Genomic DNA, 27,877 nt, shown 5'->3' on the forward strand with positions numbered 1-27,877 from the left:
GAAGAGACAAAAACATTTTATTTAATTTCTGCATTTTATTCTGAAACCACTGACCTCATTTTTAGGGCTAAAGATCTCCCAGGTAAAAGTAAGTTGAAAGGATGAAACAAAGTGCCATAAATCAGTAATTCAAAAGCATTCTTCTGCCATACAGGAAAATAAATCATGTTATGTTTTGCTATACAAAAAAATTAACAAAAAAATGGTATCCAGTATATGAAGATATAGTTTGGATCAGAGCATAATTTAGATCATCGGTTTCTTCTGAATTCTATTTCTTGGTTAAGGAAAACCCCAACTTCCTCTGTTGCATATATTTTTTAAGAACTAATAAAAAAGAAAACAGGAAAATGCAACTTGCAATTACGGACAAAAAGAAAGTAACACCCCTTAATTTATGAGTTTTTAGACGGAAAATGAACAACTAAGCCTAGATTTGCTTAATCTTTTGTGTACCTTTTGATAAACCTGTTTGGAAGTACTATTAAAAAGAAAATTGCATCCTGATTTACATCAGTTTCTTTTATGACTGAACTTGTCTTCTCTAGGCTAGCAAACCTCAGCTTTTTCAGAAACACAGGAACATTTTCCAAACTCTATTTAAGTACACTTGTACTCACATTAAGGAACAGTCTTGCAAAACATGCATACAAGACAACTAATTTTGAGACTAATAATACCTCATCCTCTGAAAGACTTCTAGAAATACTTAATCATTCAACAAAACAAGCTTGTGGAGCTGGTAAACAAGATTTCCTCTTTCATGCTGCATTTCAGACTCGTCAATAATACACTGAGAATCCACCTAGCCAAAAGAAGCAAGATGAAAGTCAGAAAGCATTCTTAATGTTTTTCTACTGTTTTTTTAATAATGTTTTCCTATTTAATTTGAGAGATTAAATAAAAAAAAAAATTAACAAGAAAAAGTCTTCAAGAGTTCTGAGTTTTGAATCATACAGGAATTTCAGTTCCATGCCACACACTGCAACAGAAGAGCCAGGGCTACAAAATACTTTATCTCATGGTTTGCCATGATTTTAGAACACTATTACACAATAAATTCCAATGCATTACAGGCAGTATTTTATGATCTAAGATGTCCTGGGATTCTTCAGATGCAGTGGAGAAAATCTTGATGCAAGGCCTACACATTAGCTTGTTAAAAAAGATAAATACCAGCAGAAATGAGTATATTATCTTCATAAATCCAAGGATAACTGAATTTGAAATATGAAAATAGAAACACTTTTGCCTAAGGCAGTATATCACAACACACTCTAAAAAAATGCCTTTTAGAAATAAGTGCCCTTGGTTTGTTCTCTGTTGTCCCTCTTTTCAAGGGTGACCCAAACCCCTCCTTTATGGGCTGCAGGGTGGGAGAGGCACAGGCAGGGTGTGTGTAGCACTTTTACTCCTGCACTTACTAATTCCTCACCCCCTTTTTAATTAAGAAACTCTACTTGCTCTCCAGGAAATCCAGTGGCCTGCAGAGGCTCTTACAGAAAGAAAGGTGAGATTTCTAACAGAGTAGGAAGCTAGGAGAGTTTTCTCATGAAACCCTCCTGAGTCTTGAGAAAACTGCCCTCCTGCCTGACCACACCACATTTGTTCTAAAACAAGCCACGTTTCTGTCTGCCTAGAAAGGAAAAGCCACCTCAAACCACAGCAACCCAAAACAAAACTAAAATGCACTGCATTCAGGAAAATGTAGCTACAGCTGCTTAATAGGAAAAACAGAAAATTTTAGCTTCCCACAAATGTGAAGTTAAACAATCTTCTCACCTTAAAACCATGGAGAGTTCTGTTTAAAAATACTAAATATTTACATACACAAAAATAAAAAAAACCAAACCACCCCACAACTAAACAGACTCTACAAAAACAGGGTATCAACAGCCATAAGAGATTACATAAATAAAGGTTCTTATGCTTTAAATTTAACCCTACAGTGCTTTCGGTATTTTCAAATTTAATAACCCTTTCAACACTCTTAATTAACTGTACTGGAGTACTCAAAAAACTAACCAACCAACAAAAAAACCACAAAAACAAAACAAAACACCAAAAACAAAACAAAAAACAAACAAATGAATAAATCAAACCAAACAAACAAAAAAAAACAACCCAAAAAAACCCCCACCCCACAAAACTTTAAAATTTATACCCCTACCTGATTCCATGCATATGGCTTCTCATACCAGATAGGATCAATTATGTCTCGAGGCTTTGATTTGCAGATTAAACTGAAATTACATAAATACAGCCTTGAGAAATACAATTGTATTTGGTTCATTACAAAGACAAAGGATTTTTTATATGAAATACAACCAGGTATTTACAAGGTGTCTGTGCTAAATGGAATCTTAAATTTCCCTCTTAATCTAGTCTGATTTTTCACTTCTCTGTACTTTGCCTATCCAGTGGAATAAGTCAAAATAGAAATTTTCACAGGGACGTATCAGGTATCAGAATGTATGTTCTTCTAAAGAAAGTAATGAGATTCTTTTTTTACAAAGCACTAGAATTTGCAACTGTAATTTATTCCTTACATTTTATGTATGCTTACTCACTAGAATGTATAATACAGCTATTTTTAGGGTATTTTGTTTTGCATGACAACTCAATTACTATAGATTGTCTGTCTGCTCCAGTTATTTCCTCAAGCTGTGCAAAGTACAACAGTAGTAGACATTAATTAATTCTGTCTAGATGTGTTTTTCAAAAACTGATTTTAGTCTTAAGTAGTGGTGACATGTTGTAAATACAATTAGCTTTTGAAAAATGGAAAACAGTAATGAAAGATTGCTCAGGCTAAATTTTTACCTATGTAATTGAATTAATAAATGTTTTTTCCAAAACACAGAAAGTACAATTAGAAAAAAAATACTCAAAACCAACGAAGATTTTACACAATGGAAAACAAGAAATCATTACAATAATCAGACATTTATTACTTCAAATAAAAACACGCAAGAATAATATAAAATTTTAAATAAAATTATCTGTAGAATGTTTGGAAGACAACCAATAAATGTACAAAAATCCTAGGAGAGAAAAGGCTACCACAGAAAGGTAGAAAATCCTGCAGACAAAAAGCCCGGGGCTGATGAGAGTGACCGAGTCAGGCAGTCAGCACTGACTGAGCTGGGAACATGTCAGTGCCCAGGACCCGTGCCAAGGTCTGACCCTTCCCCTCCCAGCTGGCTCGAGATGTCTGAACAATCAGCCCAAAATAGGTGCCCAAACTGTAGCGGGTATTCACATGTCTGAACAAATAGCAGTGACATTTCAGTGCCTTCAATTTAATGTGTAGTGTTGATGTCCCAGCGTGAGCTGTTACTGTCACAGTCACCTCCAGACAGGGGTCGTGGCTTTGCCTCTGTCTGCCTATCCTTGACTTCTCCATTGATTGTGCTCTTTTAATTTTATTTCTAGTGCCTCAAAAGGTAAGGCTGACTTGTTAATTTACTATGGAATGCACCCAAATTTTATTTGGAGTTTTGGAAATAGGAAGTATGGGTGTTTGCTTTCAACTTAAGGCAATTTAATATGTTTTTTTCACAGATAAGAGAGCAGGTACTTTCAAAACCAAGGAACACCTGAAAAATCAGCATGAACAGCTGCTCTGATAATAATTCTGATAACCCTGGGTAAGAGCAGGGTTCTGATATTTATCAGCACAATGAACTGCCTAACTCTGACATCATGCAGTTACTTCAGCAAAGCTCTATTGGCAAAAAAAGGTCTTATTTCTTAGAGATTAAGCTGGTAAAAGTTATTTTACGGCCTCTGGACCAGAGTTCTTTTGAAGATAGTTTAGTAGAGAGCCAGGTCAGGATGAGAAAATTCTCCTGATGATACAGACAGCACTAAAATTCATGCTGAGTGTACAAACAAAGGAAGATTTTTCACGTTATGCTCAGCAGGGCCAGACAGAATGAGCTGTTCTGGGATATATCACTGCACTCCTTCTCCCAAACTACAAGCTGAAAAATCCTTCAGGCTGGCTGCACTGAATCACAATGGTCTTTCACAACCTGCTTCACTTCCAAAAAGAAGGGAGGCTGGCAGGGCAAAAAGGCAGGTGGCCCTACTTCAGTTCCTAAATTTGCCTTGGACTTTCAATTCACTTGGTCAACACCTATTCTGCACAGGTCTGCTGAGGGAGGAAAAGCAGCATACATGATTCAAATTCAATGCAGAGGAAGAAAGATTTAGAATTCTTTCTGCACTGTTATGCCACAGGACTCCATTAGCTTTGTCCTGGGATACATAAGAGCTGATATCCTGTAGAACAGGTTTTACAGTCTAGGTTTTATTACTCTTAAGTGATTTGGCTTCCCTGAAGAACCAGTGCTTCCACAAGAAGTCTGAGGTTGTTTAGTACACTGCTTTATAAATAAACAAAATAAATGAAATGCATCATTAAATGAGAGCATATATTATTCTTCCAAAGCTTAACTTGAGCTATGCTTCAAGCAATCACTCAATTTTGCTGAGACTGTGAAACAGAAGATCTTATTTCTACAAAATGATTACCATAGAAGCTTCTGACGAATATCCTCCTGCAGCTGTGCCACTTGCTCTTGTCCAGAATTCAATGCTTGCTCACAGAGCAGCTTATTCATGGCTGTCCTCAGACTGTTTATCTGTAAAACACCAGTTACAAAATATAAACCAGCACAAGGTCTGTATCATATTACACTGACATGAAGGTGGCCATGGCATCCACACCACTGAACTTCAACTGGAATAGTATTTCCATAAGTAAAAACAGCTGAAGTTTCAGAAATGCTACTTCCTGCAGCTGGACCTCTGGTGGTCAGTGATGTCAATATTTCAGCCACCTGGTATCACAATATTTAAGGTTATTCAGATATGCCATAAAACATACAGGCTACCACTTGCCTGGACTTTTTCCAAAGCAGAATTCCTTCTGTGAAAGTTTTAAGCATTTTCTCTCTGTCTCTCTGTGTAATTTTTCACATATACAGCAGCTTGGTGGTACCATTCTGGCTAAGGCATCATGAATACAGCCAGCACACCCAAATCAGTGCTTTCAGAAAATAACAGCTCACAGATGTGTGCACCAGCATATCCACTGTGTCCTTGGAAAACATTCAGGAACCACCCCAAGCATCTGCTTTGCACACAGACCTAACCAGGGCACGTCCTTCACTGTCCCAGGCACATGTCAAACACAGCCACTGTCCTGACAGACCTCACTCTCTGAGCTGCAGAAGGCAGTAATGAGGAATGCAGGGGCTTTATTGTTTGTTTGGCTGATCTGCTCTGAAATGCACCTCAACACAAATGAATTACCAGAGCTGTAAAATCAAACTGAAGCCCGCAAAGCAGCAGTGCTTTGCCTGTCAGTAAAAGTCAAGAACAAAACTAGTAAGCATTGACTTCCAGTTAGTGCAAAATTGATGATTATATTTTGAAAAGTATGTAACATTCTATAGTATCTTATTTGTTCCAAGTGTAGGGAGGGGACAACTGCTGCTCCTGATAAAAATCCAAGATCATAAAAAGGGAGCACACTGAAAAACCCAAACAAACAAAACCAAAGAAAAGCCCAACAAACAAACACAACTACAAAAAACCCAAACCCCACAGTCCAAATCAGCTTTTCTATTACCACTAAGAGTAACAAGCTCAGAAGCACTGACTTCTACTGAATTCCTACTGTAGTGAAAATTCTTACTCAAGTTTTACCTCTGTTATGTCTTCCAGTCCAAAATGCACACCAAATGTCACCTCCATATCATTTGCTGGAAACAGTGGAGCCCCAGATGTCTGACTCCAACCCAAACCACACAGAACACCAGTAAAATACTTCCCACTTTTATCAACTCTACATGAGAAAGAAAGAAAACAGTCTCATCAAGAGATGAAGAAACAAAACTCTTAGGAAGACAGACTTAAATGAATTTGTCCAAGCCACACAAAGCAAGATATGTGTTTGAAAGAAGCTAAAACAATTGAGAGGCATTCACACTCAGTCATACTGGTTTTTAAAATATACAGTGATGATATAAAACTGAATCTCTGGTTAGAAAAACATATCCTCACAAAACTTACCAAAAAATCATACATAAGCAAAATAAAGGAAAGCAAGCTTCACTATTTTGAAATGAAAGTCTGCAAATACCAGAAATTCAAGAAAACACAACAGTGATGCCACTGCCAGAGCTCAGCTTTTCCAAGAAATTATGCAAGTTCCTCTCCTCATGTAGATTTAACACTGCCAGTTTACCATTCCATCTTCCCAGGCTTCCAGCACAACTGTCAGGAGCTGTAACACCTCCTCATGAGAGGAGACTGCAGCACCAATTCCTAAGTACATGAACAAGTTATTTTACCTACATACTATACTAAGACTCATTAAAAAATACCAGGAAGAGAATACATAAAATGCTAACAGCAAATAAATAATATCTGTCAAAAATCTGTGAGGATCCTAAAGAAACTAATAAAAGAACCACCACTTTGAAATGCACAAATACCTGAGTTCTATTGCAGGAGCAAACAGCATACTGAGGAGTGCAAGCAGGCCATGAATAGGAGGCATCAAAGATGTTTCACCTAAAATCACACACCCTAGCATGAAAAGAAAAAAAAAATTCACATAACTCTAAGGAGCATTTAATGAAAATGACACCTCAAAATGATGTAACACAGAACTCCAGTGACACATTTACTCCTAGAACTACTCATATAAAACCAGCCATCTATAGAAACCATCCAAATGTTTTTATTAGGCATTACCAGATGCATTTACTGATACATCAGTGGCGACCAAGAGCTGCTGAAAGGGATCTTCTGCACCATCATGGACAACAATGGAGTTTATGCTGTCCTTATGTATGAAAACATTTCTGGGGAAGAAATATTTCAACAATAAAAAACTCTGAAACTCATAAAAACAAGTCAATAAAAACATATTTTAAATTCACAACAACAGAACAGCTGCTTATTGTTAGCAGATTAAAATGACAGTTAATAAATAATCTCTCTGTAAGACAATAAGCACTTCAAGACTACTCTAAGATTTTAAAAAGCAATAGCATGTGTATTAATGCAATTCAAGCTTCACTCCTTCAGTCTTTTCAATGAATAAAAATTCTTTAAAAATCTGTAAGAGTAACTAGGTGTTCTTTGCCTAGTTTTTTATTGAAAATAAAAGATAAAAACATGATTATACTTCCCAATAAAAGTCTTCTCATACCTGAATTGGGATATTTTGGTCAGACTGTAGCATTTCAACTGGTAAGGACTGAACGGACCAAAAACTGGTACCTTCAAAAGAAGGGAGAGAGACACATTAGAGTTGGCCAGCACCTGGATCTCTTCAAATCTAAATGCTTTATAAATTAAAGCCAAACCCATTTCAGCACATACTGAGCTGCTAAATTGGTAATATGGCACTTCCACTTCACTCATCTAAACCAAACTTCACTTGTTGAGGCACCTAACTAAAATTATCTATTTTCACAGGTGCTGCAGATTCATGACTTTCCTCTTGCTTAAAAACAAAAGTTCAGACTTCATAGATCACTGAAGAAAATTAGGTAATTTTATTTACATTATGAGGTCTTTAACCTTGAAAATATCTCACTTTATGAAGTGGGCAGTTAAAGAGGATTACTCCTATGGATAAATGGAGAATGAATAGGTGCTTGAAAGCCTGAAATTTTGTCACAACTGAAATGGAAAAAAAAAATCAGAATGTATATGAGGTCTAACTAGTAATCACAATGCAGAACAGGACATACATCTTCCTGTTTTATATTCCAATTTAGTAATGACTAGATAGCTCAAAACACATTTCTGAGTTTGGCACTGGCAGAGGAAAAGCATCATTACCATCAGTTACTGGAGTGTTCACTGATGCACCCATCACCAGCTGATGAAGAATCAAACACTGTGTACAGTAAAAACCATGTTTAGATTTTCTGAAAAACTGATAGGGTTGTAAACTTGCTCTTTTGCTATATAATGAAGACTACGTAGGGAAACATTGCCTTCAGCTGTTCAGTTTTATCTCTGTTCTGCCTGAGTTCCAAGTGTTGCCTTATTAGAAGAGCAGGATCACTTAGCTCTCAGGCTGTACTTCAGAACTCTGTTCAAAGCTGCTGCAGCCCAGTCTGAAACAGTGGTGACACTATGGCTTTCTACCAACAGAAAGAAGAGTGAATGAAATGCATCAAATAGAGCTTTGTTATTTGTGGTACTTTCATCCTCATCTCCATTGTAACAATGTGAGAAGCAAGCTCATGTGATGACAGGCCAAAACCACCACTCAAGTTACCTTATGGGTTGGTGCATCAGATTTTTTTTCAGAAAAGCAGTTCAACAATCTTTCAATGAGACATTTCTCTTCCTGTCTTGCAGATACGGGCATTTGCTCTTCTTTCTTTGCTCCATCCAAAAAGAATTCCTTGAGCAAATCATGGCTTTGCTACAAAATAATGGACATGTTAAAAGCCTTGAAAAATTATTTCTTCAAAATTTTATGAAGAAAGGCCTACACAAAGAAATACTCACATACAAACACAAAAAACAATGTTCTGATGACCTTTCAGATGATATAACATACCAAAAACGAAGAGAGTTAAAACTATGAAGCAGTTACAGTTTTTCAGAGTTTGAAGTAAGACTGGAGCAGCTGAATTGAGGAAATAATTTCCGAGAAAACATCTTTTGCAGAAGGGGTCTCAAAGCAGCAATGCTTTTGGCCAACAGCTCAATCTGCATTATGCACACATCTAAAAATACACTGCCCTATTCAAGTATTAACCTTGCCACCAGTCAAGCTGCAGCTCAGCTTCTCAGGACAGCCAGGAGTGAAATAAACCAGAGCAAGACCAGCAGCAGCAGCAGCTCAGTCAGGCCCTACCTGTGACTCGTGTGACTCCTCTGCCAGCTCAGCGTGGCACTCCTCGATGAGCACGTCCCGAATGTTCACCAGGCCCCGGCGGCCCGAGTGCCGGAACACGTCCACGTGCAGCACGCCGTGCACCAGGGAATAAACCTCCACCAGCAGAGTGCAGCCGCTCACCAGAGAGGCAAATCTCTGGCTGGCACTGCAGCTCCACGGCTCCCCACACACCAGGGATCTGGCAGAGGGACACATCTTGCAGATCTTGAACTCTAAAGCCTAGAGCAGAAACATTGGAACAGTGCTTGCCTGACTAGAGAACCAGCAAGGAAATATTTCACTCTCTCAACTGTGGCAGTTTCTGGGGTCCCCTGGACAAAAGAGTAATCATTGAATCTGCCTCCATGTTCTTAGAAGGCTAATTTATTCTATTATGATATTAAAGAATGCTATACTAAACTATACTAAAGAATAGAGAAAGGATAGAGACAGAAGGCTTAACAAGAATGATAATAAAAACTTGTGACTCCTCTTCAGAGTCTGACACAGCTGGACAGTGGTGGGTCATTAAGAAAAAACAATTCATATGTTGGATAAACAACCTCCAGTCACATTCCAAAGCAGCAAAACACACTCTGAGGCTTCTCAGCTTCCCAGGAGAAGAATCCTGGGCAAAGAGGATTTCTCAGAAAATAGCACGGTGACACTCAAAAACTTATGTTAACTCCTACAGCTCCTGTAAAGCTACTGGCGTAATTCCTGCTCCACCACATGACAGCTCACATCTCTTCAATATAGTACATAGTTGCTAAGGAATCAGAGCAAACAGTGCATAAAGGATAATTTGGTAGCAGTCCACTATTCACAATAAAATCTTAGGAGCACAGAGATGTCTTCTCTGGAAAAAACTTTAGTCTCCAACTGTTTTCAACTAAGGGAACAGAAAATTTGGTAAGACCACTACAGCTCTTCTGTCCCTGGCTGGAAAGAATAATTAAGTTCCCATGTCCACACAATCACTATCTGTAATTATGTCTTTGAAAGAATTTACAGCAGAAACCCTGGGTTTTTTCTTGCTAGTCATTAAAAGATCAGGCCTGAAACAGAAATACGTTTCCATTTAGGATGTGTACAGAAAATATAAAAAATGATGCTTCTTGCCAAAATTATTTTTTACACCAATTACTAGAGAAAACCAAACAAAATTAGCCCTGTCAAGATCTAATCTTATTTCTGCTGGTCCATGTCTCATTTTCATCATTAAATACTTCTGAAAATACAATTAGTATGACACAATTGCTTCCATTAGCTTAAAAATACCTAAGTGAGCACTGAAAAACTGAATTACAATTAATGTATAGGTAATTTATTTGTAAATATAGCTCAAGACAATTATTCATCTGGAAAACTAGTTATAAAATCCCTCTAATTTGTGTCAAAAGATCACTAGATCTATAATGCTCATATGTTAATCATCAAGAGAATTCTGTCTGAAAAGATCCCAGGAAAGCCAACAGTTCAGAGAACAGCAAAGCAGCATGAAAAAACCCCACAGCTTTGCAAAATTAGAATTTCTCTGCAATTCTCTACAAAATACAACATAGTTCAATTACACACAAGAATTTCTGCTCTGTAAATACACACACCTCTGGAATTTTATTAGTGAAGGTGATTGGAAAGTACTTCCATCATCAAAATATGTATTATTTAAGTATTATTCTGAAAAGCATCCTGACTTGAAGTTCACTCCTGTTTGCCAGGCCAGACACAAAAATATCCAGCAAGTCACAGCCAACAGCATCACCCCTACCTGGAAAGGAAGCCCCTGAAGACATCTTGGAATCTCTTTTAATTTATTTAAAGGCACTTCTGATCTATTGCCATAATCCACAAAAAAAACCTGGAAAAAGAATCAAGAGTATCTGCAATGACTGCACAACCTTAAAAGTGCTACCTTTAGTGGCAAGAAAAGTCACGACTTGAGTTTAAAAATTGTAGTACAACACAAATCTTATCAAGTCACATGGAAGTAAATTCAAAGTCTAGAAAGCATGCAAATGAAGTCATGTCAAAAAGAATACATCAAATTTTATCACATCTATTATCTGATCCCTTGGCATAAATATCTGCTTGTAATGCAAATAACCCACTAAATCTAGAAAAGACAAGTTTCTCTGAAAGACTCTAAATTCTCTCCCCACACTAATATCTGTGTAACCCTTACTTCTTCAGTGAGAGATACTACCAACAACTGCTTTTAGCTAAGCAAATGTGAACATGTATTCAGTGACTATTTATAAATTCAACTGAGAAAGTGATGAGATTAGCACCACTATTTGCTCATTTTTCATCACTTTCAACCATGACAATATTCAGTATTAACTCCATAGTGGTGACTCCCAGACAGCTTAAAAAATAAAAGGGATTCAAAAGCCAATCTTAAAAAAAAATTTAAATCTGTCCTAAAAACGCCAAGAAAAATTGGCCTGAAAAATCAATACCAATCTTGAACTGGGACACTACTTTCCACTACTCATATCAGCACAAAGAGCCAAAATATCTACATTAATTTGTTGATGATATAGAGCTCAGCAGCATAAACGCCGTTCAATAAAACCCCATGTTTTCTGATTCACTGGAGGTTTTAGTTTTCATTTTACTTCAATCTGCAAGAGCTTCTCAATTTAATACTAAAAATTCCCGTGTTCTGGAAAAGAAACAAATTAATCTATTCCAGAGTGATTTGTAGAAAAAATAAATAAAAAAAACCAGGCAGCAAAGCTCCAAGATTGTTAACCCAATTACATGCTACCAATTCAATATGACACAGCACATTACCTCAGCAAGATCCCCATGAACATACAGAACGTGAGCTCTGTAGTATCCTCTCTTTCCCAGATAAGTGAATGGTGCCAGACAAAGCACATCTACACATGGAGGCACTGCTAAATCCATCAGGTTCTGATAGTCAATCTCAGCACTCAGAGCCCGGAGTACAGCTGTGTTCTTTTCATCTGTCCTGTAACCCCAGAAGTGTCCAACTTCTACTACCTGCAAATATAAAAATTAGATAGTAACAAATTGCACATTATTCTTCTACATCAAATACAAACCACATCTGTGCAAAATACATTAAAACATTCCTAACTCCTGACACAACAGTTCACACACACTGCAACAATGTAGTGAAGAATTTCTGTCTCATAATTCGTTTTTCTTGGAAAACGTTTATTTTCTGCACTGCTGCAACACACTTTTCATCTAAACAGATTCTGAGACAAGCACTACTAAAATACAGGGACTGGTTTCATTTTGCTAAACCAAGTTAACATATAGAAAACACAAGACAGTTGACTAGACAGGTGCACAGATTTGATGCAGCTATTTTTATTAGTGACAGAATACCAGTCAGCTACATGTGCCAGCACATCAGCAGTGTCATTGTTATGATGAGCCATACATTAGAGAACTGGGGAGAACAGACACATATTTAAAGCTAATTAAATAAAGCAAGTCATCTTTTGAAATGTTTTTTATCACAAGCATTCAATATAAAGTCTGAATAGACAAACTTTATTTACAATCATTAAAGCTCATATATAACAATAGAAGTAGCAGACAGCCAAATGATTGCTATGGGTCTGATCAAATTCATTAGCATTTTTCATCCAAGAGATTTAGCTGACTAACAGGAGGAAAATATGCTTTTCTCCACTTGCAAAACATGCCACTACTAACAAGAGCTGGTTTAATACTTTATCTGATCACTCCCCCTAGCTCAGTGGTTTGAATGTTTTTATTATTTCTATTTCAGCAGCATATATATTGCTATTAGTCTAGCAATACTAATGAAGATGATTAGCAATACTAATGAAGATGATAGCTAACACAATATTTAAAAATCTCAGCTTCAGATTTCAGAAATATTTGTATATACATAGAATTTCCCCCTAATACACTTGTATGTATGAAATATTTTTTCTGAATGAGTATATACTGCCATTAATTCATCTCATTTCTCATACGTGCATTTTCTGAAGAAAACTGCCAGTTAATAACCAGGTAAATGGTCCAAATATAGTTTTATAGGTCCATTTCTATAGTTTACACAAGTATTTAACCTCTTCCATTAATCCTCTTTACTTTTACGCCTACTTCCAGCTAACATTTACTGCCAGAAAACCCCACAAATTTTGTGAAGTGCAAACATGTGAGTACTGTTTAACAAAGAACTACTAAAAATAAGACCAAGAGTATTCCCCATGCTTCTTACAGACACCTCTGCACAAAAAACATTATCAGTACCCAATTTTTTAACATAAGCTTGTCAGGTATTAATCTCTGCTAAGCTATCTAGGTACTAATTATTAGATATGACCTACTTATACATAACATTCCTACCTCTGTTACCCTGATGGACAGAAAACGACTTGGGATCATCTTTGACATTTGTAAATCACCAAATAAGATTTTCACAGGCTCCACTGTCTGCTTCTGACAATCCACATTTACTCTAAAATGGAATGAAGATGCTAAATACTTCACTCACAAGGGAAAACACAAGAAGATGATTTTTTTGCTTTCATCTGCTTCCCATGGTATCCCTAGGGCACATTTATGTACTTAATGACTTTTATTTAGAAATACATTAATTCAATTAGAACGCAAAATGACCACACAGAACCAAATTACTGCAGAGACATTGTTTCAACAGCAATATAACCAAACACAGAAAGAGACATACCAGGGCACAACTCTGCCATCACTTTATTATAAATTGAAAAAAATCAAGGGTAAGGAGTGAGGCTTTTCATGATGGCATTTTCTTCTAAGCTTATTTTTTTAAAACACGATATATAAAAACACAAACAAATTCAGCAAATTTTTATCAAGATTATATAGATATATATATATAAAAATATTCCTTTTACTTGACGAAAGATAAGAACTAAGTCTTTCAGCCTAGGAGACTTCAGTTCCTCAAGAGCCCATTTTCACAAAGATTTAAAGTGCTGTTTTGGGCAGAGTAAAGGTGCTAAAATATTTTATTAAAAGCTAAGTACAATCAACTGGAAGTAAAATACTCATACATACTAGGGCACAATTCTGCCATCACTATTAGAAATTGAAAAGAATGAAGGATAAGTAGTGAGGCTTTTCAGGAAGGCATTTTCTTCTAAGCTTATTTTAAAACATGGTATACACAGTATATAAATTCAGAAAAATATATATACAGACATATATATATATGTAAGTAAAATATCCCTTTTACTTGACTAAAGATAAGAACTTTTAAGTCTTTCAGCCTAGGACACTTCAGTTCCTCAAGAGCCAATTTTCACAAAGATTATAAGTGCTGTTTTGAGCAGAGTAAAGGTGCTAAAATATATTATTAAAAGTACAATCAACTGGAAGTAAAATACTCACCTGTATTTTAACCTTCTCAGTTCATTCCTGCCTTCCTATCTAGATTTCTTATTTTAAAATACTGAAATGGCTACAGACTTATCAGAAGCTAGGCAGAATGCCATTTTATCAGGTTATTTGTATGACCTGAAGCTCAGAAGCACAGCATAGAATAACACTGAAACAAACACGCCAGATTTTTTGAGTAAAAGCAGGTGTGGACCAAAGAGACTCAATACACTGCATTTCTCAGCATTATTTCCCATTATGTTGTAACACCTTATGCCCTTATATTCTCCCACTGTTTCTTTTGTTAAGTCTGTTTCTCTCCCTTTCTTTTTTGTCCCCAAATGCTACTCCTTAGTTACTTTGGTTATTGCAATCCCCACATTGTCTCTGTCAGGAACAGAAATAACTGTGTACATCCATGTTTTCACATGCCAAAGGAAAGTGAACTAGAACCTTGGGAGTGGGGAGGAAAGATGACTGCATACCTGGAATTCCCTTGAACAGCAAAATACCTTCAACTCTAAAGAAATATTTAAAACAATCAACTTATTTGTAGCCCTGCAAAAACACTCTGCTTAGACACAGTTTACATCTTTTTTTTGAACATAACTTTTTTTCCTTGTTGATACTTCCAAGGAAATTCCCATTGAATTCAGCAAACCTTATTTTACTGCAAAGAAACATATTTTATATATGCAATACAATTACCTTAGAAATTCCAAACCTGCAGTTCCTGCACCTTGCACTTGTCTTCTGATATCCTCTGGATGATGAACACACAGCTCAAAAGGAATCTTCAGCTGTGACATCTTGACTGCCAGGTACACTTCAGGAAGAACCTTAAAAACCTCCTTTGGATTACGGGAGAACTCCACAAAAGCCCTGTTTACAAAAAAAAATTTAAAAAGAAATTTTTTTTTTCTCCCTGTCTTTATCTTAGCAGGCCAGCAAACAGTAAAATGTAGGTTCCTCACAGGCTCTGCCTACTGCTTTTATGTAACTTTAATTTTCATGATGGTGATAAGAAAACTTTGTAACATTGTCACCAGCACACGACAAATTTAATGCAAATAGGATGTGAAAATACAGGTGAATAAGGAAGGCATTAAAGGTTGGAAAAGGAGTAAGAAGGGTTACATGAATTCAATTTTAGGCTGTCACAGGCTGAAATTAGTCACATTATCAGCTCAAAAAAGCCATCAGACTGTACAAATGAGCTAAATTCAGCATAACAGACAGAAATAAATACAGACAGATGAGCTGCAATTAAGGCCCACTGTTAGGGAACAGAAGAGACAAACCAGAAGGCTCCATCTCGGCTAACTTACCTAATGTTATTCCAACCAATGTAAATCAGACTTCAAAACCACCTTTTTAACTCTAAGCAATAAATTAAAAGTAAGTTACTGATTCCAAAGATATAAGAAATTAACTAATTTTTCAGTACATCACTGCAAAAGAAATTGATTTCCGGACTTGTAACTGAGAACACGAGGCAGGATAGTTTATTTTACACTCACCTTGATCCATTGTATGAAATAGATTTTACCTGCCCACACTGTCTAAGCATTGACTGCAACTGTTTATGGTATATATATCCATAGGGAGGAATGTTCTTCAGCTGTAAAGAAAAAGATTTTAAATTTGGATACCTTCAATTGCTTTAATGCATTTTCAAGTTCACCTAAAGAGTTAGCTTTCTCCTCCACCTAAGCTGCAAAGAATATCTGCAATCTAAACTCCAACAAATTCCAAAAGTTCCAGACACTACAGTACATTCAAGAATCTCAAAAGACAATAAAAAGCAATATTTTGCTGCTAATAATGCCCTACTCCTTCAAACCAATAGATAAACTATAAATGAAGCAAAATAATTTATAATTATATATATTAAACTGCTATTTGTTACAAAAAGCTGTCTCTTGATTTTGCTTTTAATAGAAAACACTGGACTGCTATGATTCTTTTACACAGTGGGGAACTACATCCTGTAGAGTATGCACAGTCTGGGAAGCTGAAGGACCTACAGCTCCTGCATATCCTGGCAGACTGATCACATACTGAATTACTGAGCTGTGGTGGGACAGCCTGCACAAGTGGGAAAGCTCCCTCACATGGATATAACCCCTCTTAGGGATGGCAAAGAGCAATCTCCTCATCTTCCTTTTGCAGAGGTGTAACTCCAGTGTAAGGTTTCACAACTATTAACATACAACTACAGTCACGTGTCCGTTTTGCTAACTTTTTCTTAATAGTATCTCATGAGATCTTGATTTAATACAGAATCATGAACTCCTAACAGCAAGTTCAAACACTGAGACTTGGAACTATTTTTCAGAGCTTATGTAACTGTCTATTCTTTTCTTTGGCTCTTACAACTTTAGACAGGAAAACCACATTATTTTTTCACAATGTTCCCATGCCTTGATGCTGCAGCACTAAGATCAGCTGCTGGTCAATACCATGGTCTAGGTCAGACTGCAGAAACTGCCTCAAGGGAAGATAATTTAGAGAGACCAGGGAGTAGGAGGTTTAAGTGTCTTTTATATCTTCAGCACATCATTAGGAGCAGCATATGGCTGTAAGAATGTCTCCAAGTGAGAGCTTGAGGCACTTGCAGCATTTTCTCCCAAGATGGTAACTTACACTGATGAAGACACAGCAGCTACTTCTTCCAAGGTAACAAGCAGTTCACGTAAGAGCAGATCAAGAGTTAAATACATTAGAAGTAAGCAGCTCTTTAAATCTACAAATTTAATATTAATCAAGGCTGCCCTGGCAAGACTAGTCTTTACTCCAAAAGACTGAGTCTAGTGTGATATTTTGCTTCAATATCCTTAAATAGTATGGAGCACAAAAAATCCCTTATCAACAAGGGATCCCTTATCATCAAGATTTTCTGACTCTCTCTCCTTTTTTTGGTCTACTGTCTCTTGTGATAGTAAAGTCTATTCTTCGAGGCTTGTTGGTAGATTTGGTTTCTTTAAGCACAGGTCATAGCTGTTTTACAGTGTAATACCTACTTCAGATACACCAAACATTTTCTTAGTTTAGACTGCACAATTTTGCAAAATCAACACAGCCATTTTAAACTTGCACACATGCAATCAGCTGAAAAGCAATTTTAGAAGATAACAAAACCCAGTGTAACACCGGAGGAACCTTAAAGCAACAAGTACATATGCCATGCACTAACAAGCAGGAGATTACCAAAAGGGTAACACTGAAGTTACAACACTATATTAAGCACTCAGTAAAAAGTACCCTTGATAGTTCTGCTCTATTTTTCCAAATATTTTTTTAGTTTGATGAAAGCTGTCTGCCTGTGCAAGACTAGCAATCAAAAGCACAGAGGCAGTTCTCAGGAATTCTTTCAAAATTGCCCACCTACACAATGTTTACTGTATTGAAAGAAAGGAAGGTGGGACAGACCAAGCAAGGATCAGAGTAGGTAATTATTTCTCCCCTTGCCCAAGTCAGAACAGAACTTGAAAATAGCACCCAAACACTTAATATTTCTGTTACTTGATTCTTAATAAAGTCATTCAATTTCTTAACATACCATTACAGTGGTTTTTGGATCCTTGCCAGCAAGGTCTTTCATGGCAATTTCTTCATTATATTTTCCAAAAGTACAGTAGTTCGGATAGAAAGCACCAGCTATCACCACCTGAAATGAAGAAAATACTTTGTGATAACACAGTAGATTCTATTCAGTTTCTTGAAATGAAATACACTTGCAACAGAGAGACACCAATAAGTCTTCATATGAGTATTTTTTTCCTGTCTCTGTTCAGGAATTACCAGAACTGGAGACTAAACACAAATTCACACAAATTCTGAAAAATGTATTTTTGTGAAAAGAGCTCAATTTCTGGAACAATTCTACAATATTAATGTTTTTCTATGAGGATTTGCTCTATTCTATTGGTTGAGAACTGTAATTTTTAGTTCTGATTTCAAGAGCCTAAATTTAAACAAATTCACACAAAATAGCTACAGGTAAATTGTTCTGTTTCCAGGCTGTATCTTAAAACTTTCAACAATTCATTTCCAAGAAGCTCACTGCTTACACAGTTAAACCAACTGCCACTGAAATGATAAATAGGTCTGTGAAAAATAAAAGCACTGCTAACCAGCCCAAATAAGACAAGTAATTTAACTGGAAATTAGACAAAGTTGAAATAGCTAGACATGAAATTCTCTGCATCCCCTCCCCACTAACTAACCAAGCCAGTGTTCAAATAAAACACCTCAAACAAGGGATAATATAATTTTCAATTAACTAATATTAGCTGTCCTTCTACATTGCTAATACACTGCCAAAAATTGCTTTTCTTTTCCTACCCAAACTTGCTACATCCACAGAGAATTTTGCAAAACAAGTTTAATAGTAGTTAATCAATTTGGTTTTTTTTTCTGTCCAAACTTGCTACATCCACAGAGAATTTTGGAAAACAAGTTTAATAGTAGTTAATCAATATTATGAATTGAAAATTATGAAAACTGAGCTGAAGATTCAACTGCAATTTTTGCAAATAGCATCTCTATGACAGTAAAGCATTACCTGCAAGATGAAGCGTTGTTTGCACACATATTCCTGGTCCACAGGAGATGGCTGAGCTTTAACATGCATGTTAAATGCACTGACTCTTCTTTTCAAGTTGTGAAATAACTCTTCCACCTGAAATTTGATCTCCAAGTTACATTTGAAAGGAATCAAACTCAGTCACAAACTGAAATAAAATGTTCGTTAAAGTCTGAAAACATTGGGCAAACTCCCTTCCCTTTTCAGGTGACTAGTAAGCATTTCACCAACATACTGCTCAGCACCTTTATGTTGGAAAATAATTTCAGTACTGTGACTCAAGCAGTTTTCCCAAAATCTCCTTATAAAGAACTTCTCTGTAGTCACAAAGCATATTATGCATATATGCATTATATATATGATACAGGACAAAATTAGGAAAAGAACTGAATTAACCTTTTACAAGATTATATTCTCTATTTAAATCATTTTAGGTTTGTAACTTAGGAGGTAAAAAACCTTGCTAGCAACTGGAATTCTGCATCCAACTGCAGCAGTGACCATGATGTACCCTCAATTTAGCAGACAACTCTGATTACTGTGAGAGACCAAACTTATGCCCTCCAGCAGAACATATTCCAGCTTTCCATCTTCAGCATTTCCAAGAAACTCCCACTGGTCCTCCAACCAGACAGAGTGAATGCTTTCACTCTCCCAAACGATTCTGGAGCAGATGTACAAAGCACTGTCCACACAACTTCCTTGTAACTACATTTCCCTTTCCTTCCAGCTGCTGGCAGTTTTAGCACACTACCAGAACAACCACTGCCAGAAAGGAACCCTGTGACAGACTCAGTTCTGCAAACTCACTTCCACACAAGGGATTAGGAAATTAGGATCTTTAGGTGCAGCAAATAAAAGCCCCCAAATCTTACTGAGTGTTAAGTGAAGGTGACCATTCTAAACTCATACATTATGTCATGCACAACCTCTTCCAGCATTATCTGAAACTGAGCCAAGAGAGGCTGCCATGTGAGACTGATCATTCCACTGTACAGTTTTACAAAATTTGCTTTTCTCTTTTTTTTTGTTATCATGTCTCCAAGTCATAAAGTTGTCATTTCTTATCCAGATGGCTGCTCACTATCAAATTCTATTTTTATTTCCTGTGCTTTTTGAACACAGGCCCTGCATTGCTCATACCAAAGGTATGAACTGGTGAAATAATGACCAAGGCCATTCTGCCAATCAGTTACTCAGCAATCTGACTTATTTTCTCCTCAATATATCAAATTAAGCTGGAAGCCCATTGTGATGCTGAGTTTTCATTAACTGCTACAGTCATGTTAGTAACAAAGCCCCAGGGCTTCTCAAGTCCAGACCTCACTAAATGACTGTATTTGCTTAGAGTCTTCCCAACCAAAGAACAGAAGTTATTTAACAACAGAAGTCATTCAACGACAGATAGCAGTCACATCACAACTAGTGATCTGAGGAACCTATAAAATTAGCAAACAATACTGCAGGTTTATTAAAAATATGTTAAGCAGTTAATAATTTAACCACTCTGTTTATCATAACAAAATTCCTTTCAACTAAATTCATAGTTCATTTTAAGAAAATGAACATCTATATATATTGATAGATATGTGACACAGTAGGTTTACCCAAGATATTAACATCTACAGAGAATGAGGAAAGTTAAATCCTTCTGCTTATAAAAACTACTACCTATCTAATCTTACCTCTTTGATCTTGTTTATATGAACACAATTAGATCGACCCCACTCAAGCTCTTCCTGAAAAAGAAAGTTACAATGTTTTTTCTTCTCCTGCTAGTAAACCTTATCTCACGTTCTTCTGCATAGACACAAATAGTAGTTACATATAGCAACAGAAGAATTTAATCACATTTCACAGCTTTGCATTCATACTAAGTATTGTGACATGCATAAACATGTAAGACAGTTATGTATTTGACTAAAATCATACTTTGGTTATCACCAATGCAGCTGTGGGTCATCTAACCTTTCCATTATCAACCCACAAGTCCAACTGCTCTGTGCTGCTACTAAAAAACCTACTTTAACATTCACACCTAGAGAATCACAGGAATGCTATGGTTTGGAAAGACCTCCAAGATCCTCAAGCCCAATCACTAATCCAGCACTGCTGTGTCCAGAACTAAACCATGTCCCCAAGTGCCATACCCACACAGCATCTCAAGAAATCCACCACTTCTCCACACAGTCTGCTGAAACATTTTCAGTGAAAAAATATTTCCTAATTCAAATTTAAACCTCTCCTGGTGCAACTTGAGGCCATTTTCTCTGCTTCTATCACCTGGGAGCAGGGGCCAACCCCCAGCTCAACATAACCTCTTTTCAGGCAGTTGTAGAGCAATAAAGTCTCCCCTGAGCCCTCTTTCTCCAGACTAAAAGCTCCCAGGTCCCTCAACAGCTCCACTGCCCTTCTCTGGACATGTTCCAGCACCTCAGTGTCCTCCAGTGTTTTCTACACAGGACTCAAGGTGTGGCCTCACCAGTGCCAAGTACAGGGGGGGAGGGAAAAAAATCATTGCCCTGGTCCTGCTGGCCACATTACTGCTGATACAAGCCAGGATGGCACTGGACTTCTTGGCAATCTGGGAACACTTACAAAAAACTCAGAACATCTTTCTTTGCATGCACATCTTTATCAGAGAGTCTGGCCACCCTGGCTACTTGTAACTCAATGTATGTTATGCATTGGTGATCATAAAAGATACTACACTCTGAAAGAACAAGGGAAATAAAAAAGGTTTTATCTCATACACACGAAAGAAGGACTGGGGGCATGCTACTGGTTTTTGTGACTGATGCACTTAAACATCTTCCATCTTTCAGGGTTTTCTGAGGGCACAGAAATCTGTGTATTTAAAAAGAGATACTTATGCACAATAAAAGTGTTTCTTTCAACTACAGCTCAATTTCCCTTTTTAGACTGGATTTCAAACCCTCTGGCCACTGTTGATTCATCTGTGGAAGGAGCTAACATAGGGGATCATCTTCAAGTAACTTTGCACTGGATTCAAATGCTCACTTTCTCTCAAAGCCTAGCCTATTTAAGTACAAAAAGTCATAATTATTATAAATAAACATTGCTAGCAAAAACTTCTTACTTTTCATATTTACTATAAAAATAAAATACTCCAGCACTTAAGTCACCAACCTTGAAAAGAGAAGAAGAAAAATTTTAACTAACCTTGGGATTTCTCAGCCTCCCTTTTTCCTTGCAGGCCTGCCATGCCTAAGAAAAAATAAGGTAGTATTCAGATACAAAATGTAATGCTTCAGTAATAATCATTACAAGCATTAACATGACATTTAAAATTATAAGGTTAGTTTTTTAACAACAGGCTGTCCACCTGGCTGTATGAGAGGAAATGGATGGAGTTTTAAAGCATATGCAAACATCCACAAATTATTAGAACAATTTGGATGCTTAATTTTACACTGTAATAAAGTAGATTACTTTCAAAACTACTCTCTTTTTCCTCCTTGCTTTGGGACAAAAGCAGTGAAATGACTGATTCAGGTAAGTTCTGGTGCAAACAGCTCCCAGAAAATAGGCTGGTAGAGAAATTAAAAGACCAAGCATATTAATGAAAATTTCTTCATTATTAGGCAGCTTATGACAGATGCCTGCAGAATCCATTTCTAGTTTGACAGCAAGTCACCTCATAATACAATAATCCAGTTTACTGGGGACACTGACTACATGTAAGGTTGAACAGCCAGACTGCATTTCCCCACCTTGACAGAAAAGAAGGAATCCAACCTGAACCAAGGAGTTTGGAAACAAACTTTCCTGAACTTACCTGTTCTTTTCTGATACTCAGCCATTCAAAACAAAGCTTTCACATCACTCATACAAAGAGATACTTCACTGGAAGCTCTGTCTGAATGTTCATGTTTATTCTCCAGGACAACATACTGTTTTATAGAAACACCATCTTCAGATGAACAGGTGATAATTACCAGATGACACAAGGGAAATGGAAGTATGTAACAGGACATAGGGAATTCAGAAAACATTATTTTTGAGCCTCAGGATTAGTGGATACATGTGCCATACATGCCCATGTGTGCTTCAAAAAATTCTAATAGCAGAGTAGAAAAAAAAAAAAGTCAGTTTTGACCGAAGAGCAACATGCTCAAAAAAAGGAGAATAAATTAAATCAGTAGCTGATGATTTTGGACTCTCCAGAAGATTACAAAACACACCAGAGCATGCATTATAGAAAATGTTGGAATCTGAATAGCAAGTTCCTCTAGCAGAAGCCTTTGCTGTGCTGTACCAGCTCTGGCTCTGCCTGGAGGAATTGACCTCTGTCCATGGTACTGAGCCAGAAAACAGCCAAGAGTATCAAAAAATAACATTTGCACAAAACCATCCCAAAGCCAAAGCTAAGAAGTTTGGAGAAAGGTCACCAAACTCATTTTATACTAGAATTTACCAGTCCAAACTGCTCTTGGTTAAAAACAACCTACAAAACATGACCACATCTCTGGCATTTCATTTTTGGCTATTAGAGACAATTGAAACTTTATACAGCTGTAGCCATGATATTTTAGTGAAAATTCCTCTGCTAGGATTTTTTCTGTCCTGAGGAGCTGAGAGCCTCAGGAAAGAAATGCAAACAATAACTGTCTGCTGCTGTGGAAGGCCCCAGGTGCATCTTCCATTGGTCCATGTGGATTATTTTCAATTAGTGACCCATCACAGCCACCTGTGCCAAGGCTGTGAGCAGTCACAGGATTTTTGTTATTCATTCCTATTCTATTCTTGTCTTTGTAGCCTTCTGATCTTCTTCTCTCTGTTCTTCTTAGTATAGTTTTAATGTAGTATTTTAATATAATATATAACATAATAAATCAGCCTTCTGATGAAAATGGAGTCAAGCCTCGTGTCCTCACACAAGGGGTCTCAGCTTAAACAAGACACAGCTGAACCAAGACTGCAAAAAACATCAATATACAGCTATCAGTAATGTGAAGTCTTTAACAACTGCTAAGTAAATATGCTGCACTGATCCTACAAAAGTGAGAACCTTCATGCTGGTCTATCAGATTTCACTGTAATCTAAGCTGGAACAAAAGACTTACCCTAAATGCATTCAGAATTGCAATACAGTCACTCCTACTATTCCCAGCAAAAAACATTCTTTTCCTGTCAATACAAACAAAAACTATTAGCAACAATATGTTTTTCAAATACTGCATGTATTACACAGCTCAGTAACACCCTCCATGTCTTTAATAAACATGATCAATACACTTACTGTAATTACTTGTTCTTATTCACATCTCCTCACTGAAGGAGATGCTCTGTATGAGCAGGATAATAATAAGTAATTGTCCTTGCTAGTTAAAGAAGCATTTTAATAGACACTGCCACATGAGAAAGGCAGAGCTGAAGAACCAGCCTTGTGCTCAGGAAACAATGAGTTAGCTCTGTGATTTATGTTCCCAAACAGATTCCAGTGTAAACTACTTGCAAAAGCTTCTTTGTGCACTGCTTGGAATTTTTACAGAAAATAAGAGTCATGACACAGAAAATTATATTGAGCAGTCAACTCTGCCCTCTGCTCTCCAATGTAGTTAGGAAGTTATAAAACATCTGAGGAACTACCTGTATGCATCAACGTGCTTTTTGAAAGGTACTGCAAAAAAATTCCGCGAAGACAGTGCTGCAGCTACAACAAAAACAAATCAAAATTAAAACCTGCAAATCATGTGGTTCTAGAGAAATGTTCTCACACGTTCTTCTTTCAGTTACCTATAATGAGGCATTCCTCTAAGCAACCAAAGACATGCCCAAGGACTATCAATTTTCCAAGATGCAGGTCCACCGGCAACTGTGTCAACACCGTTCCTAAGAAAGTCAGCTCACCATCATGCAGATCATCTTCTGTTTGCACAGAGGTTGTAAGTGCTCCAAGCTAGAGAAATTAAAATGTATTCACTTGTAAAAGCTGACTAAGAAAACCTAAAACAAGTTTTAATAATGCCTGGTGCTTTTGAAACCAAAAGCTACCACATATACTGGATATAAAATCAAGCTACAAATGATGCAAATATTATTTCTTAAGCACTTTGGAAAAGAAAAAAGTTTAATGCAATGAAGATTCTCCCTCACCATCTTTATAATTGAAAATCAAAATCATTATCCTCCTTGTACAGGTGAGAAGGATATCTTCAGGCTGACCTCTATAAATCATACATTTTAAGAGTCTGATTTTTTCTATTCTATAAACAATGTCGCATACCAAGGTTTCTTTTGGTTTATTTCTCTGTTCTTTCTCACCACAGATTCTAGTCCTCAGAGAGTATCGTTACTTCCTGATGAAATTACAATAGTGATTTAAAGATGTAACTACAGAAATTATGCTCAAAAGGATGGAAACCCAACAACAGAGCAAGGTGTGAAAGACTTTCTAGACACAGTTCATATCTGAGGTTCCAGTTAAGACTACTGCTACCTTAAATACAAACAAAACCACTTCTGCAGTACATTCCTATTACCTTGATTGTGACAACAGTAAAAGGAAGCCTACCTCTTTCAGCTGAAGTATTGTACGTTCAATGTCAGCTACACTGGGTGGAGAAAGAGCTGTTGCCAGCAAGGCTTTTGGTTCCCCCATATCAAGCTTCTTTAACTTTAAGACTGCAGATCCTAATGGGCAATGCTGAAGGGAAGACAAGATTATTGTTACTCTCCCCTCATGGGAAGTGTGACAAAATGTTTTATATGAAAAACTAAGTTTACAATTCAGCAAAATCTGAAGTTAATTGTGTACAACAAGGGTTTACTTTCTTTTGAGTAGATTGCTTATTTCTAATCCACATCAATTTTACTGCCATAATGTATCTCCTCCTATAAGGAAACTTTGTGGAATGATCTTTGTCAAATAGTTATCAAATTGAATTCTAGTCAATACTATTAGCTATTAGTAACTCTTCCAATCATCTTCAGAGAAAGTAAAGCAAAGCTTCTCTGCTATGACTACATGCATTAAAGGAAACCTAATCCTAAACCCAAAAGCCTTACCAGCATCTCTGGTTCTGACTTCTCTGGAATACAGTCTGCCCAGAAGTCCTTGCGTATGAGCCTGTAACAATAGCCTTTGGAAACACGTCCAGCACGACCTTCACATAAAAGAACAAATCACCAGTTTTAAATTGCACAAGTTTTTTCCAAACCCATCCATCTACAAACCCTCTGGGCAGCTGAGCAGCACACGACAGCTGATGCTGCAGGCTGAGCAGTGTTCTGCTCTCTCTCAGCAGACAAGCCCAGAGGACACAGAAGGGTAGGACAAAAAAATTTTACTTTCATAGGAGCAGTAACTAACAAAAGAATTACATAACTACTTCACTCAAATACCTCTTTCACATAACTGCCCTCAAATCAACAGCCATTTTTCTCAGTTGAACAGGCATTTCCTATTTGACTCTATAGCTAGAAAATAAATCTTCAATATAAACAACTTCTAAGCTACAATGATAAACAGCAAAACATCTTTATGATCTACTATTTACAGAAAACACAATGACTCAGAAGTCTGTCTTTATAAATCCAAACACCATTCACTTTAACCAAGTAAAAGGTACTCCTTCTCTGTGGGATACTCCACTAGACAATCAGGCCACATTTTTAAGCCACATGCACAACAAGCCCAAGTCTTCTACACAGAATGTTACTTCTGCTGGTTGTACACTGGCTGATTGTTGAGACCTCTGTTGACCTGGAACCAAATGGAAATAAATCTGTATATTGGGGCTCATGGGCTCACAGTGAGGTCTTGAAAGGGGGTGGTTATTGTGGTGGCTTCTGTGAGAAGCTGCTGGAAACTTCCCCCATATCTGATAGTGCAAGAGTGTGAGGAAGCAGCAGCAGCAGAGAGAATGCATGATGAACCAACCACAATCCCCAATTTCCATCCCTGTGTTCCACTAGGGCAGAGAAGGCAGAGACACTGGGAGTGAGTCCAAGCCTGGGAAGGAATGGAGGGAAGCTGTTTAAGATTTGGCTTTATTTCTCACCACTCAGGACTGATTTGTTTGGTAATAAAATTAAATTAATTTCCCCAAGCTGAGTCTGTTTTGCCTGTGATGGTAATTGCTAAGTGATCTCCCTGTCTTCATCTCAAACCCTGAGCCTTCTATCACCATTTTCCTTCCTGTCCAGATGAGGAGAGGGGAGTGACAGAGCAGCTTTGGTGGGTATCTGGCACCCAGCTGTAATTGTAAAGACCCCATAATAATTAAAAATTACAGTCTTTTTAGATCTGAAGATATCACTGCTATTAATTTATTTAGTATTATTTTGGACAGACATTAAAAAGATATTGATATTTAAGAGGACTGTCTTACTAGAAGAGACAATATGGAATCTTATTTATCCTTGTGCTATGAACACTGGTGTAGACTAGAAACACTGCTGTGGATATTTCAACTCATTAACAGTAACATATACACATGAAAGCTCCTTTATCTGCTGCAGCTCACAAGCAGTTCATAAATACCTAGCAGTACATATCACCCCTTTTCAAAAATAGTCTGTGATAAAATTGCTAATCAATACCAAAGAATCCATGGTCTGTGAATTTTAAAACTTTTCGCTAAGATACAAAACACTCCTCTGCAAATATACTTGAGGAAAAAAAATTATTCACACAGAGTTGTTTATTCCCATTTTTATATCCCGACATGGTAAAGACTTATCAAGTATTAATGGCCAAAATAATCTGGTTTTTTTACTATTAATACAAGAAAAAGCAACAAAGAATTGCTCATGAAGGTCAGCTTCTAAAATTCCTTTGCATTACCTGTTGTCATCTTACCTTTTCTTTGATTACAGTTTGTCTTAGATGCCCAACAAAGCCTCAAACTTTGGTAATTAGTTTCCTTATCGCAAAACAAAATTTTAGTTAAGCAGAAATCTATCACTGCAAGTAAGAAAAAAAAAATCCTCATGGCAGTGGAAAGAAATACATGAGAATAATC

At 36.9% G+C, this 27,877-nt stretch overlaps 1 protein-coding gene across 1 annotated transcript in view; it reads right to left on the reverse strand.

Annotated features, from left to right (window-relative positions):
* TDRD9 (tudor domain containing 9) overlaps window positions 1-27,877 on the reverse strand; it is a 69,399-nt gene continuing 41,522 nt past the window's right edge. The window contains exons 13-36 of the mRNA XM_039712940.1: window positions 27,715-27,819; window positions 25,920-26,017; window positions 25,426-25,557; window positions 24,648-24,810; window positions 24,501-24,564; window positions 23,975-24,038; window positions 22,071-22,115; window positions 20,573-20,626; window positions 18,867-18,983; window positions 17,862-17,969; window positions 15,820-15,920; window positions 15,008-15,181; window positions 13,286-13,397; window positions 11,723-11,935; window positions 10,695-10,784; window positions 8,903-9,163; window positions 8,315-8,464; window positions 7,232-7,302; window positions 6,772-6,881; window positions 6,510-6,603; window positions 5,719-5,857; window positions 4,540-4,649; window positions 2,171-2,243; window positions 1-805 (exon numbers count right to left, since the gene is read on the reverse strand). Of these exons, the coding sequence (XP_039568874.1) occupies window positions 710-805; window positions 2,171-2,243; window positions 4,540-4,649; window positions 5,719-5,857; window positions 6,510-6,603; window positions 6,772-6,881; window positions 7,232-7,302; window positions 8,315-8,464; window positions 8,903-9,163; window positions 10,695-10,784; window positions 11,723-11,935; window positions 13,286-13,397; window positions 15,008-15,181; window positions 15,820-15,920; window positions 17,862-17,969; window positions 18,867-18,983; window positions 20,573-20,626; window positions 22,071-22,115; window positions 23,975-24,038; window positions 24,501-24,564; window positions 24,648-24,810; window positions 25,426-25,557; window positions 25,920-26,017; window positions 27,715-27,819 (2,744 nt within the window). The 3' untranslated portion in view covers window positions 1-709. The remainder of the gene's footprint in view (window positions 806-2,170; window positions 2,244-4,539; window positions 4,650-5,718; window positions 5,858-6,509; window positions 6,604-6,771; window positions 6,882-7,231; window positions 7,303-8,314; window positions 8,465-8,902; window positions 9,164-10,694; window positions 10,785-11,722; window positions 11,936-13,285; window positions 13,398-15,007; window positions 15,182-15,819; window positions 15,921-17,861; window positions 17,970-18,866; window positions 18,984-20,572; window positions 20,627-22,070; window positions 22,116-23,974; window positions 24,039-24,500; window positions 24,565-24,647; window positions 24,811-25,425; window positions 25,558-25,919; window positions 26,018-27,714; window positions 27,820-27,877) is intronic.

Source organism: Passer montanus, unplaced genomic scaffold (genome assembly GCF_014805655.1).
Source record: "Passer montanus isolate IOZ18808 unplaced genomic scaffold, ASM1480565v1 scaffold27, whole genome shotgun sequence".
NCBI lineage: Eukaryota > Metazoa > Chordata > Aves > Passeriformes > Passeridae > Passer > Passer montanus.